At 43.3% G+C, this 14,774-nt stretch overlaps 1 protein-coding gene across 4 annotated transcripts in view; it reads right to left on the reverse strand.

Moving 5' to 3' along the window:
• The window catches only part of LOC144752132 (intercellular adhesion molecule 5-like), a 293,713-nt gene that overhangs the window by 194,926 nt on the left and 84,013 nt on the right, over positions 1 to 14,774 (reverse strand). For 2 of the 4 annotated variants that reach the window (XM_078640078.1, XM_078640081.1), the window contains exons 3-5: positions 7,438 to 7,728; positions 6,001 to 6,285; positions 75 to 350 (exon numbers count right to left, since the gene is read on the reverse strand). In XM_078640078.1, coding sequence (XP_078496204.1) covers positions 75 to 350; positions 6,001 to 6,285; positions 7,438 to 7,728 — 852 coding nt within the window. The remainder of the gene's footprint in view (positions 1 to 74; positions 351 to 6,000; positions 6,286 to 7,437; positions 7,729 to 14,774) is intronic. The other 2 variants (XM_078640082.1, XM_078640085.1) reach the window with 2 other exon arrangements.

The raw sequence follows: 14,774 nt of genomic DNA on the forward strand, positions 1-14,774 counted from the left end.
TTACGTAACAAGCATGTATCTTGGGCAATAGAAAACTGCAAATGTTGGTAACTAGGGACAGGCTGTTTACTTACAGGAAACATTTAACACGAATGACGCTGTCTTTGATATATTCAGAAATCCCAGTGTGACTTCGCATGTAATGTTCCTTCTGTGGTCTTCTTTTTGTATTCTCAAGATGTGGTCGCATACAATCTCTGTTCTTCCTTCACAAATCTTTAATGTGGTATTGCCCTTGATTACTACTGAAGCTTCGCTTGGGTCAGATTCTGGAAACACGCATGTGATATTCACGTCTTGACCAGCCAATGTATTCACATCTTGTATATTCAGGGAAGGTTCAGGAAAGCCTATAAATATATAATTAAGAAAGATAATTAGTACCTCAACTGGAGGCATGTGAGTGTAGCCTGGAAACTGTTTATTCCTATATTATCTCTCTACAATGTAGAAGAGTACATATCCATGCATGTGCATAATTTGTGCACTGCTATTCCATTTACGGGAACATATTGACCTTTGCTCCTTTCTGTGTTACCCTTTAACGGGAATCATTCACAACTCTCAAACCAACACCCTAAAATATACACTTATATTACATCAGCACCAAGTAGTACAAAAGTTAAATACCATGTACATGCAATGCTAGCATCTGAAATGAATTGTGTGAAGGAATGGGCAGAAAAGCCCCGTTCTCTAAAATGAGAGATGTAGGTAGTTCTTCCATATGAAAACTAGGCCTGACTGCACATTTTAGACCTCCAAAATCATGGACTTATATAAAATAGCTCACTGTAAATATCAACTTGTTTAAAAGTCCTAACTCCAGCCAAAAACACTTACTACCTGTTTTGGGTATATTGTGGTAAACCATCGACAGTGAGAATCCATGCATGTCAAGAAGATTTTTTTGTAAGGAGATATTTAAGTATGATAGATATATGCATTTGACTCAACATTGGTGCTGTTTGTGTAATTTGCTGGTGAGTATAGAAGGCAACGTGCTCATTCTTTACGGTAGTTCAATTCTGTGTTTGACACCAATGCCCATAACACATCTCCCTTTTACCAAGAAGCGCAAGTAGAAATTCTTCACCCCCCACACACATACACCCACACACAAAACAAAACACAATAGGAAGCAAGCAAAGGCACCCAGTCTGCCCATGACATTTACATAGCATGGAGCACAAACACAAGACACAGACGAGCACATCCACAACACAACGTAACCAGAACAATCAACATGGGACCACATAGTCTGTCCATGATTTACACTCAATCTGAAGTGTTGCTCACAATCAGTAGTCTGCCCATGAACTACAAACAGCCCCAAAAAATTATGTATGCAACCCACAACTTGCCTGCGACCAAGAACTTGCCTGTGATTTACACAGAAGGTGGTGCAAAGCATGGGACTCTCAAGCAGCCCATAATTTAAAGACACCAAAGGTGAAACACCTGTGCCAAATAGCGGGCATCATGACTTATGTAGAGTAAAGGTGTGACACATGCCACCCATAGCCTGCCCACGACTTATACATGAAAATAGCATGATGCATGGGACTAGAAAATGTGCCTACGTTTTGCTACTAGTCTGACATGAGAAAAAAAAATAGAATCAGTGTGTTGAAGACCTAAACAACACATGCCGCACATGATCCAGAATTGGATAGTTGGCAGGAAAATCAGCACAAGGATACCTTGCTGGTGATAGTGTCGAAATAAATACACATAACATAACAAAATACACATAAAAACCAGTCTGTGGCCTTGACTGACTTACCTATGGTTAAGTAACTAAAAAAGAGTCCACCAGTACTCAAAGACAAATTAGCTATCTTTTCAGGAAACTTTACAGTATTCAAGAAAAGCGATATGTTTTCTTAAAATAACCCTCACCCACCAAAATGTCCCTTGGTGTCATGCTTCATCATCGGGTTCTTCCCGCCCGCTGCGGAATGGGGCGTGCTGTGACCGACAGAGACGTGGGGGCACTTTGTAGGGTGTGGACTATAAAGGGATTAGTGATAAGAGTGGGAGGGTCAAACTCGTGAGTTTAAAAACATATTTGGCTACGTGCAAAATAGCTTTTATTGACTCCTGTAGCTGATATTATTAAAAAGGGGGCGAGCAGAGTAACACACTGTGATGGGTGTGTGTCTCCTGGTCTACATGTTTAAAGCTTTTAGGACCAAATTTAATAATTCTACAAAAAACACTCCTAGAACAAAACCTTATTGGTCTCCCTAATTATTATTAAGGTGAGAGATCCCTGGAAAGACAGCTAATTTGTCTTTGAGTACGGGTGGACTCTTTTTTCATTACTTATATAAGAAAGGAGGTCGAATCCACGGTAGAACATTACCTCGCTCTCCCTTTTTGATTCGATTTGTTTTTTATCTATGGTTAAAACATGCACTTCCTCAATATGCATGTAAAAGCCCCCCAAAAAAGCACAAGTAATAAGTCAATGGACTTCCCCAACATGCATAAGACCAAGTCACACATCTAACCAGTAATAGACAACATACTGGAGAAAAGTATTACAACAAAATAGTAAATAACAGACAACTACGCAATTACTAATAACATAGAGAGCACATTTGTGTACTAGGCACTAGCAAACTTGAAACTTGTAACACTAAAAATGACATCCATAGCCCATAAAATAACCTATTTCGGTAAAGCATGACCATCTTCACCCTACTATACATTCAATCACCAATAAACAGTCCAACCCAAACTTCCAAGCCAACCCTCCTCAGAAGAGAAATGTGAGCAACTTCTTACTGGTTTCAATATAGCTAGGCTCATCAGTAAGTCATAGCTTCAGTTGTGTGGTAGAGCGAGCATGGGACCCACATCTGGGCATACCAGTCGCACTTTAGGTTTCACTGTGAGGAAAATAGAGAGGTGAAGGGTGGAATGTTGGCAAAAGTATCATTCAATGGCAATCACTGGGGCCACATTCCAGTCTCTCATTTTCTTGCAATGTGTCACTTTACACAAATGACTAACCACATGAAAATCAACCTTTGTCCTGCTCCAATAGGAATAGTCCCTCCCGAATGTCAAGACAAGGCTTTCTCCAAATGTTTCTTCCCATCACGTTGTTTGTAACAACAGGGGCTCTAAGACAAACAAACATATTGCCTGATGTGCATCCCATGCTCACTGTGCCAGAGGATTCAAGTTGTATCTCACTACTATTCAAATAGGCTAAAACTAGTCTGTGGTTGTATGCGATTTTTGTCTGCAGTGATCATGCACTGGAAGAGCGGGCTGGGCTTTACCTATTAGAGTTGGGCCAAGACTAATTTACGTAGGGCTGGTCACTGTCTACGGTGGCTCAGAGGTAAAAAACAATGGACTAGAATGTGGTCAGAAGGATCGTCAGTGGCTAAGATTAATTCAGTGGCTAAGATTAATTCAAGCAACCTTTCATCACTTTGCTATTTTTGCAGCACCAGCATCTTTAATACATCTTGCCTATGCCTGATCGTATTTTTTAAAAGCGAGTCAGACCGTATGTTTCTGAATTCTTAAAAGTTTTAACAAATCAGAAATATATACTCCATATCATATTTCACAACAAGACTGTGTAAGCTGCATTTCCTTTTAACTTTCAAATTGTTGGATCGATGTCCTTTGCTCAGTCCAGTCAATTCCAACCTGAATTTTTAAAAATTGTATGCCTTTACAGGGATCTCTGATGTCAAGGTGGAGGAATAACACTTAGGGGCCCATTATGATGGCGGGCGGATTGCCCCCGCCAGGCTGGCGGTAGCCACCGCCAGCCTGCGGGGGCAATCCGACCGCCATCATCTCCCGTTTCCCCCCCCGCCATATTAGTATGGCGGGGGGACCTCGGCGGACGGAAAGACCGTCCGCCGCTTTTCCGCCCCGGTCGCAAGGCGACCGGGGCAGAAAAGGAATAATATGGTGGTGGTGTCCAATGGACACCGCCAGCCATATTATGATGTGTGGCCAGAGGTGCCTTTCCGCGGAGGCAATGCCGCCACGGAAAGGCAGGCGGTCTTTGCTTTGGGGGCCCACTGCGGGCCCCCCTGGTGAAGTCCAAGGTGGTGAGTGCAAAGGGGGGGTAACTGTGGTACCCCCCAGCATTTGCATACACCAAGCAGCAGGCACCGCGCGGTGCCTGCCGCTTCGTGTATGCAAATGGTGCATTCTTTTTTAAGTTTGTGGCGGGCGGTGAAGTGAGCACCGCCCGCCACAATGTTAAATATGAGGATTGCGCCCGCCAAAGTGGCGGGCGCATCCTAATGCACATATCGGGACCCCCGTCCCTTTAGGCGGGCGGTCCCGTTTACCGCAAGGGCTTAATGAACTCCTTAGAGACCAATAAGTTCTTTCATTGGAAAAAGTGATTTTTTTTTGTCATAATAATATAATTTCTCTTCCATTCTTCAGAGGCTCGAGACTTATTCTTGGCTTCAAAATGGCCTAAAGATGTGATTTGGCATTTTGTGCCACTCGCGCACCTCTGTACAGAGTGTTCTGAACCCCCCCTACGCAGACTAAATCAACTATAACTTGCACCTTTTCCATGCACTGTTTATATCTTGTATATTACATCACTTGTAACAGTCTTTCTATCTCAGATAGCATAAAATCACTGTGCATGGCAGAGGGCCGAATTATAGTTGATTTAGTCTGCTTAGTGAGTTCACAACACTCTTTACAGACGTGCGCGAGTTATAAAAAGTTTCGGGTGGGTTATACCTATAACGTTAGAATTTCTAATATTTGTGTAGCTTATATTGGTTTTGTATACAAATTATTAATAGTTTTCCTAACTATGGCTCATCCTGAACCTTTGTTTTTCTCATTGAATTTCAATTCGTATTTTTTTCTAATGAAAATGCATTTCAAATCGTAGAGTGGAGTGTTGAGTGGAGATTCGTTGAGTGAAGTGTCCTAGAGTACAGTGGAGGAGAGTGTCATAGAGTGTAGTACCATAGAATGGGGTGTCGTAGAGTCATATAGAGAAGAGTTGCATACAGTGGAGTGCCGTACAGTGGAGTGTCGTAGAGTGCCGTGGCGCAGAATTTTGGGACATTGTGGCATAAAGTGTCATGGGATGGAGTGTCGCGGCGTACAGTGTCATGGGGTACCGTGACGTGGAGTGGCGTAGATTCAAGTAGAATAGAGTAGTGTACAGAGTAGTGCAGTAGAGTTGCTTGGAGTGGCTTTTAGAACAGAGTCAGACCAGGAGTTCTACAGACATGTGCCATGCCGCTGTCACGCCACTGGAAAAAGACCACGCCTCACAGTAAGCCACAACCACTGTTCACAGGGTATACATTTGTAAACAATAAGCCTGGGTCAATATTTTCCCTGAATCATGGAACCGAAAACACCCCAAAGGTCGTCTTTATTCGTTTTACTTCAATTTCAGTGGTTCCCAAACTCATGTGTGGGCGATATTCTGCATGAAGCACAAAATTCCTCAAAATCTTCCCAGCTGAACATATTTGCAAACAAAATGCAGAATCCATTCTACAAGAAAAATTTCTACGCAAGTGGATTCAGCAGAGTTTGCATCTCAGCAACAAAATTCACCAACCGCTAGTCAATAAGAACTATGGAACAGCACCTAGGGATCTAGATTTTTTCTGAACCAGAGTGATTCCATCTTGTTGGATTTGAAACATTTCTATAGTCACTAAAGTAAAAAAAAAATGTAAGTGATTAAAACCAATATTCTAATGTGGGATTTGTTTCAAAGTGATTTTTGATGTTTAAATGTGCGTTTTTGCTGCCTTTCGATTTTTCCTTTTCAAAATAATGACTGAATGTCAATCAAGTGTCTCATCTGTGTCTTTTTTATCCACTTTATCTTTGATTACAAGTATAGCTTAGCTTTAATAGCATAATATGAGCGCGACTTTGCTGGAGAAAATAAAATAGATGTATATATTATTCATCTCTGAAGGAGCCTACTATATCACAGTTAAAAATAAATAAATCACTTACTGTAAATGTTAACACGCCGCTGTACTGTTTTGGCTTCTTCTGTGGGGCTTGCTGTGGCTCGGCACTCCAGCATGTGCTTCCCAGACCTGTCAGATGGTACAGCTCCCTCCAGAGTCAGCGTGTCACCCTCCCTGGCCACCGTGACGTTCAACTCCGCGCCATCAAACAGCAGGGTCACCTCCACGTCTTCAAGAGGGAAGGCCTCCGCCACCTCGCACGTGGCCATCACAACTGATCCCAACTCCATGAACTCCAAGACGTTAATAGTGGGTTCCTTTGGTAGGTCTGCAGTAAGAGATGAAAGAGTTGGGTTCGTTGATAAAAATGGCATTTCCGGAAACAGGAAGTTGGTTAATTTCAACTTCCTGTTTCTAGTAACTTTTGAGAGAGGAGGACAGGCTCATTCTTAAATTACGAGATTTCTTTGCTAGCCTTGAGACCCCTGGAAGGGTGCAGTGGAGGCATTGTGGTAAATGTAAGTTTCATGTTACCCGACTAATAGGGAATTGTCCAAGCTTTGAAATGGACTTTCCACCTCTGATGACAGGCTGCACCCATACATTATGAATAAGCAATCCTTCCCGCACTTTAAATGCTGTTGGCCAAACATCTGCTAAACAAGGAGATTATCAAAATTAATTGCTTTGATTATTTAGTGATTCAGATAAGGGGTCATGGATTGGTACTATTGAATTCATCAGAGCCGGTGAGCAGCGACAAATAATATTACTCAATCATTGGGACTCACACAAAGCTCCTCTCTGAGGCACAATCTGAATGATTGGCTTGCACTTCTAGATAATTTTCACCCCTACACATATCAACATTAAATAAAGTTTATTTTTTGGCAGTGAGACACTAGTTTCCATGTACCTGTGTTTGCCCATTGAATCTGAATGCTCTGTTTTTTTGGGAAGCTGACCAGCATCTAGGCCAAGTTGTTTCGAGATTGTCACTAGATGTATGAGATCCGTTTAGACTGTGTTTTATGGGCATCCTTATAATTCTGGATCTGTGTTGGTCAGCTCACACCTTAGCTAAGATCTGAGCTGAACCACTAGGGTAAGCCTGAGATTTTCCTGCAGGCCCCTAACTTGGGAGCGCTGGTAGAGCTGGAGCAGAGCCCATTGGAATGTATTCCAGTTTGTTGTTTTGGGTACATCACTTTATCTCCTTGACTCTCTATTGCCTTGTCTGTTCCTCAAAAATCTGAAGTGGCCTAAGGCCATTAATTTTCGCCCACAATGCACTTAGGTTGAGTCCCCAAATAGTAATCAACATCCAAGGTTCAAAGGGGGATTTTAAGAAACGAAAAGGCCAAAAGGGGGACAACAAAGTGACAAGCAGAACTAGGCTGGCATGCAGGGATTTGAGAAGATGCCTAAGATCAACAGGAAAGGGGCAGAGTCATTCATCCAATGCAAGGTGCACACATACCAAAAGTGTGGACATATACACTGGCAGACTTCTCGAAGAGCTCTCCATTTGGTGTGAGATCGAGGCGGGCCAGGCAAGTGTACTCCGCTCCGTGGTCATCTCGTTGGGCGATGATCAGGATGTAGATGATTCCATGATTGCCGGAATCATGGGAGAGAGTGGTGTTCCCCTTCCTGATGAACAATGTGAAGTACTCCATCGGTGCAACAGCCTGTACCCTACAGGTGAGAAAGTATTGATGCCCCACCTGCATCAATGGGGGTACGGAGATGCTCACATTCTCTGGACGTTCTAAGAGGGGACAGAATAGAACAATATTGCATTCATGTAATCTCACCAGATCTGTTTTACATTGTGGTTTCCCAACTTCTCATCTTCCTGCCCATCAGACCAGATGTCAAAGCTTGAAAACTATAATGCCCTATTGTTCTGCCAGTCAGTGAAGTACTGTTCTATGTAAGATAATTCCATTCACAAGGCTCCTCTCTCACTTGCTCTGAACTTTTTCCTTCATCTTCAGGCCTGGTCGATCCTTCTCACATCTCCTGCCCTCCATCCCCATCAACTGGAGGTGGTTTAGAGCTGCCTAAAGTGCTTTACAAGTAACCCAATACATAACAATGTAAAGAAGAGATGCAATAGTGGTCAATTGTAGAAAGCTGGCGCAAACATACTTGGGGGCCTATTTATGAGATGGTTTGTGTAACATTTGCACAAAGCAACGTGATGCATGCACAGCACAAACTTTAAGTAAGATTTATGTAGCCGCGCAAGACCACTTGATTTGATAAAAATTTATATCGCGCAGAACAATAACCCGAAGGTATCAAGGCGCCTAACAATACGATCAGAAAATGAAGCAGACATCCTTACATATAGGCTTGCCGAAAAAGGCAAGTTTTGAGGGCACTACGGAATTTATGTAGGGAGGGTAGGGATCTGAGGTCCAAAGGAAGATCGTTCCACCATCTGGGGGCCAGAGTGGAAAAGGCCCTACCACCCCACTTAGCTCTTCGTATGCGGGGAGCTGTCAGAAGTGCTTTCCCGGAGGAACGCAAGTTCCTTCCGGGAATATAGTGGGAGATGATGGAGCCAACTCCCGTATCACTATTTTTTGCAATGGCTCTATATGTCATACATAGAACTTTGAACCGTATTCGGTGTTCTACAGGTAGCCAGTGCAGCGTGTTCCTGGCCGCCGTGGCCGAAGAGCGTCTGGGAATGTCCAGAACAAATCTGGCTGTGGCATTTTGAACTACTTGTAAGTGCTGCAGGAGGCTCCTATTTAGCCCTGCGTACAACGCATTGCAATAGTCCAAGCGTGAACCAATAAGTGCGACAGCTATTTGTTTTCTGGACTGCAGGGAAAGGTATTTCCTAATCCTTCGCAGAGTGTAGATCAAGCCCCAGCAGGTGGAGATGGTTCTACTCACCTGTTTGTTCATGTCAAGGGCCGGGTCTATCATCACCCCGAGATTCTTAGCAGATGTAGTGGGGGAAGGACACTTTCCCAGCGAGTCAGGCCACCAATTGGCTGACCAGATGTTTTCTTTCCCTCCAAACACCATCACCTCAGTCTTCTCCCCATTCAGTTTAAGAGAGTTCTGAATCATCCAGTGACCAACTGCCTCCATACAAGATCTAAACTTGGAGGCGGTTTGCACATCTGAATGGGAGAGAGAGACGAGTATTTGGGTGTCATCTGCGTAAGAAACTACCTCCATCCCGAAAGATCTTATAGACTGGCCAATGGGGTCACATAGATGTTGAATAGGGTCGGACTAAGCGCCGACCCTTGCGGGACCCCACATAGCACTGGTCGGGATGGAGATAGAAACTCCCCCAGCTTGACTCTTTGTTCCCTCCCATCAAGGAAGGAAGTCAGTAGATCTAGGGCTGCGTCCTACACCCCCACATCCCTCAGGCGTGGCCCTGAGTGGTTTCATAAATCTGGAGTAAGGCAACGGAGCACAATTCACTGCATTGCCTTACTCTGCCCTGGGAAGGCATTCCATGGTTTTTGACACATTTCCAAATTGACCAGACCTGGAATGCGCCAAAAAGATATATCTTCCACGGAGAGGGGTAACGAAGATACATATCTTTATTTCTCCTTGTTACTTCCTCTTTCTATGTGTGTTGTATTCTGTACCATGGTGCAAGAGTGCCTGCCTTGGCACTAGGCTGCCAAAAGTGCACCAGTGCAGAGCAAAAGGCAGGAATGTGCTGTATTGCCTTAAATAGAGTGCATTCCTGCCCTTTCACTTCCACGCAGTTCAGTGCAGGAAGGTGACTTGCTGCACTACTTTTTCATAAATAGGCCTCTTGGTTCTAACCTCCGCTTTCACACTTCATCAGATTATGTCATTCGAGGAATTTTTCTACAGGTTAAATGAAAATATTTTTGCATAACTCATTCACACAGATCATGAACAGAATGGAGCAAAAACTTGATTCTCTTGTGAATGACATAGCACACCTAAGACAAGAACTCTCTATCCAAGCTAAGTTATCCTGCGATCACACCTCTGGAAGTTATAACTTGCCTTCATACAACGGTTCTCCTACGGCTTGAAAATGCTTCCCATGGCTCTCCACTCCCTTGTCTTGGGTGTCCCACAGACCCCACGGTGCTCTCTGCCCCTTATCAGAACCTGACGCTGATGCTCTCAGCGAATCCTACCGCACTAAGATCCAGACTAGGGTTCCAAAAACCCCCTCCACCCTCCCTGTAATAAAATATTTTTGCATACCTGAGTTCAGCTTAAATGCACCAATAAAACCATTTAACTGTTAACAATTGTACCTTCTTGCTTGCAGAATCAAGATATGTGGACATTTACTCCCAAAAATGGAACACAATGCCACAGAAAAAGATTTTCTGCAGGACTCAATGTAGGGTGGTACCAGAGCATGGGTGGTCTCATGAAAGGAGCAGAGGAAATGCCTTACTATGTGGGTATTCATGTCTCCCAAATGGTGTTTTAACCTATTCTACACACTTACATTTTTGTCTAAAATAAGCTGGTTTAAATGTGCAAACTGGAGGTTAAAAAACCCCTACACTACACCCATATTTTTGGGGATTGCACCGAAAGCAAAATCTCCTCTATACAAACATTTTTGCTGCTTGTGAAAAGAAAGAAACAACGTTTCCGCCAGATTTAATCCTGTCTATCCGTCCACCCACCTATCCTCTCTCTACCTATAACCTTATAAATCCATTAATACGTAAATGTTACACAAAATGTTATAAGACAGACACATAAACAGATACAGTACAAAAGTTCAACACTTTTAGACGGGTTCTGCAAAAAGTAATAAAGCACATTATGTATTTTTTTATACTACATAGAAAACATTGTTGCTGAAATTTGTTAACTAAAGATAGTCATATTTGAATACACTCAAATAGGACAGCCTGGACAGTCAGCATACTAAATCAACCCTATGGTTTTTTATTAACGCTCTAAACAAGTTGTGTGTCTCATTTGAGGGAAACACTATCCCTCAGGCAATATGGGTAAGCAATACTGAATCACTTGATGAAAACAAAAACGAGCTATTCCCTCAACTATCAACGGTGTAAATCAATTAATAAAGAGGGGTGTTTGATAGCTGTATTTTGTTCCTCAGGTTTGCTGAAACTTCAAGGTGTACCATGACTAGTCGTCAATCATGATCATAGTAATTGGTTCAATCGATGGTCCGACTTTCCTCAACTTTCTTCCATATAGCATTTTGTACCATAATCCTGCGTGGAGCTCTGTTTAATCCCGTTTTGAAAAAGTGGGATGCTTGCCATCTAGGAAATCATCGCTTCATTGTCCTTCTGGGCGGTAAGGTGTAGAAGTCGCTAGCAGGGTGGCTCCCTTTTACCATTTCAGTTTTGATCCATTACTATGTGGACCTCATGAGGACCCCTCTTTAGGTGTATTTTATTTTATTGACTGCAAGGTGTCCTTTGATAGACTGAACAGAAGCGTCCTTGAGAAAATGCTTGCAGGTTAGGGAACTTCTAAAGTGTTCCTGTTGCCCATTCAAAGATTATAGATGGGAAAATGGGTCAGAGTTAAATTAGCTAATAGCTTCCACCTCTCAAGCAAAATCTTTACTAAGTTCTGAAACATAGTTGCATGGTGGCACCTCAGTTTTTGACTTATGTTTAGCAATGCACAGGAATAAGGTGAGTAAAGTAGGCCCTTTCCTTCCTCAGCTTGGACCAAAACATCTCATTCTACCATGGCAAACCCACACCGATGTCTGCATGTTCTAATCTAGACACATATAAATAATAGGGCAAACAAATGTGATTTTTTTACAAAACAGTATCTGGTAATCAACTCTGAATACTAAGTACATGGCATCTTGATAACACTTTCAGAGACGGCTCACTCACATAATACCATTTTGGATCTTGGTTTGAAGAGTGTGGAAGTCATTGGCGTGATCTTTCAGTGATTCAAAATAAAGTTGCCTCTTTGATACTCCCTTAAAAGGATGTACACCAAATCTGGTTAGCACTATTTTATCAGTTACTTGTTCAAACCTGATGTGCCTTCAGAGGCTTTGCATCCTTTGCAACCCTGTCTCAGAGGTTTAGACCCAATCACAAGTCTTATTCTTAGAGATCTAGAGCCTCATTTATGAAAAGTGATGCATCGCTGCGTGAAAACAGTGATGCGTCACTTTTCATTGCTCCCTTCTTGCGACACCAATGATGCATCATATTTACAGTATGACACATTATGTCACAAGGAGTTACAGATTCGTCAGTATTTCTGATGTATCTGTAGGCCCCAAAATGACACATTGCTTGAGTATGTCACAAAAGTGACGCAATTCCAGCAATAGGTCATTACACATGGGCAAGTCCCATGTTAAATGTGCATGCGTCAGTTATATGCCTACCATGAGGCAGGCGTAAGATATTGATGCATTTGCATCCTAGAAGTGGTGCAGTGAAATCTTATAGATTTCACTGTGTCACTTCTATGACCCTTTCTTGCGTCGGAGCGCCCCCCGCCCCATATGCATTATACCTGGCGCAGGTATAATGTGGTGCAGGGGTTTACAAAGGGATGCATCTTCCTAGATGCGTCACTTTGTAAATATGATGCAACATGGCGCATTTTATGCGCCGCTGGTGCGTCACAAAAAGAGATGCACCGGTGGCGCAAAATTGACGCAAGGGCCCATAAATAACCCCCCTAATATTTAAAGATCTATTTTTTTGGCATGGAAGGTTTTCATCCAGTCTTGAGGAAAGGATTGATTTGGGAAGAGATTAATACTTCATGTAAAGAATGGGAAAATGGTATGGAAAGTGAGGACTTTGGTAGCCTCTATGCGTGAACAGGAAATAGCAAATGACGGGTCCACCCATATTCCTTTTTAAGAGATTCTCATTCTCATTGAAGAGATGCTAAATTCTAAATTGATTTTTACATCTCATGAGACCGTTTTTATGATTGCTCTCTCAAGAAAGACTCTAGATGGTAGACCCTTTTGATATAGAAGAATTACAGTGAAATCCTAGTGAATTATTCTCAAGCCACACAAGCCATCTTTTATTCAGAATAGGTTATTAGACATATTACTGCCTATAAAACAAAAACCTTTATACACAATTTAAGAAAGGTATATAGTTGTGAAGGATGTGGGTCTTTAACAAGTACCAAGTTTGCAACCTTCTGTATACTGGAACCAAGTTCCCCGTTGTAGCATTTGACTCTCTCAGGGTAGGAAACCAGGGTAAGCCCTACTCAGGGGAGGAGGTGTGGGCTAATATCTCAATCCTCCGGCATCCAACAAACACCAATCACCGCCCGGTCAGTGTTTTACTTATAAAATAAATAAATCAATAAAAATAATAAAAATACTAATTTCTCTCTGACCACCTTTCCTCCTATCAAAAGTGAAGAACTTGAAATATTAATGACCCAGGTAAAATCCGGGTCTCCGGAAGATCTGATTCCTGCTAAAATCTTAGCTCCTCTGCGCCCCTTGCTGGGCCCCTACATTCAAGATGTAATAAATCAGTCTTTAAAGAAGGGAATCGTGCCCACTGAGTGGAAGAGAGCGGTGGTGAACCCCATCCGCAAGAATGCTGTTCTCCCCTGGTCGGAACTTTCCAACCTCCGACCCATCTCCCTCTTACCCTACTTCGGTAAGCTTACCGAGAAACACGTCAATGCGCACCTGTCTAATTACATCGAGGCAGCAGGCGGCCTAGACCGCTCCCAATCTGGTTTTAGGCCCAACCATAGCACAGAGTCAGCTCTCCTGTCAGTGACTGATACCATCAGGATGTCACTTGACGGGGGGAGCTCAGTGATTCTGGTGCTATTGGATTTGTCTGCTGCCTTCGACACGGTGTCGCATGACGTTCTTCTCGGCCGGTTGAGGGAGGTGGGAATAAAAGGGGCTGCCATGGCATGGTTAGAAAGCTTTCTTGCGGATCGCCAACAAGGTGTCAAGCTAGGCTCCCACAATTCCATCTGTAGGAAGCTTACCAAGGGAGTGCCACAGGGCTCTTGCTTGAGCCCTACGTTATTTCACGTATATGTGGCCCCCTTGGCAGACATCATAAGATCCTACGGGTTCACCCCAATCTCCTATGCTGATGACACCCAGCTGCTGTTTCCCTTCCAAACTCTCACACCAACAATTATAAAATCTTTTCAAAACGGTATGCGAGCCGTGGCAGATTGGATGGCCCATAACTTCCTCCAATGCAATGTGACTAAGACTGAAGTCATGTTGTTTGGAGGGGCCACTCTGCTATGGTCCCCCGACTGGTGGCCATCTGAGCTTGGACCTGTTCCGGTACCAAAGCGGACTGTAAAAAATCTGGGAGTGCGTCTAGACCAAGCATTGATTTTAAAAGACCACGTCAATCAAATTACGGGAACTTGTTTCCGAGTAATAGGGTTGCTTCGACGCATATTCCCCTTCCTACCTGACATCCATAGGAAGACGCTTGTACAATCACTGGTCATCGGTCGGATAGACTATTGCAATGGACTTCTTATCTCTGCCAACCAAGAACAGCTGGGTAGGTTGCAGGTGGTACAGAACACCGCGGCAAGACTCATCTTGAATGCCATGCCACGAACCCCCTCACGCCCTCTCCTCTTCTCCCTTCACTGGCTCCCGGTGAAACAGCGCATTGTCTTCAAAGTATGTTGTATTATGCATAAATGTATTTACGGATCTGGCCCTCAATATTTAAAAGATATATTTGTCCCCTACTTACCAGGGCGTGTCCTACGTTTTAGCAGCACTATGCTGCTCCAGGTTCCTAGGGTGACGAGAGCAAGACAGGGAGGACGTGC

This window comes from Lissotriton helveticus, chromosome 1_1 (genome assembly GCF_964261635.1).
Source record: "Lissotriton helveticus chromosome 1_1, aLisHel1.1, whole genome shotgun sequence".
Classification (NCBI taxonomy): Eukaryota; Metazoa; Chordata; class Amphibia; order Caudata; family Salamandridae; genus Lissotriton; species Lissotriton helveticus.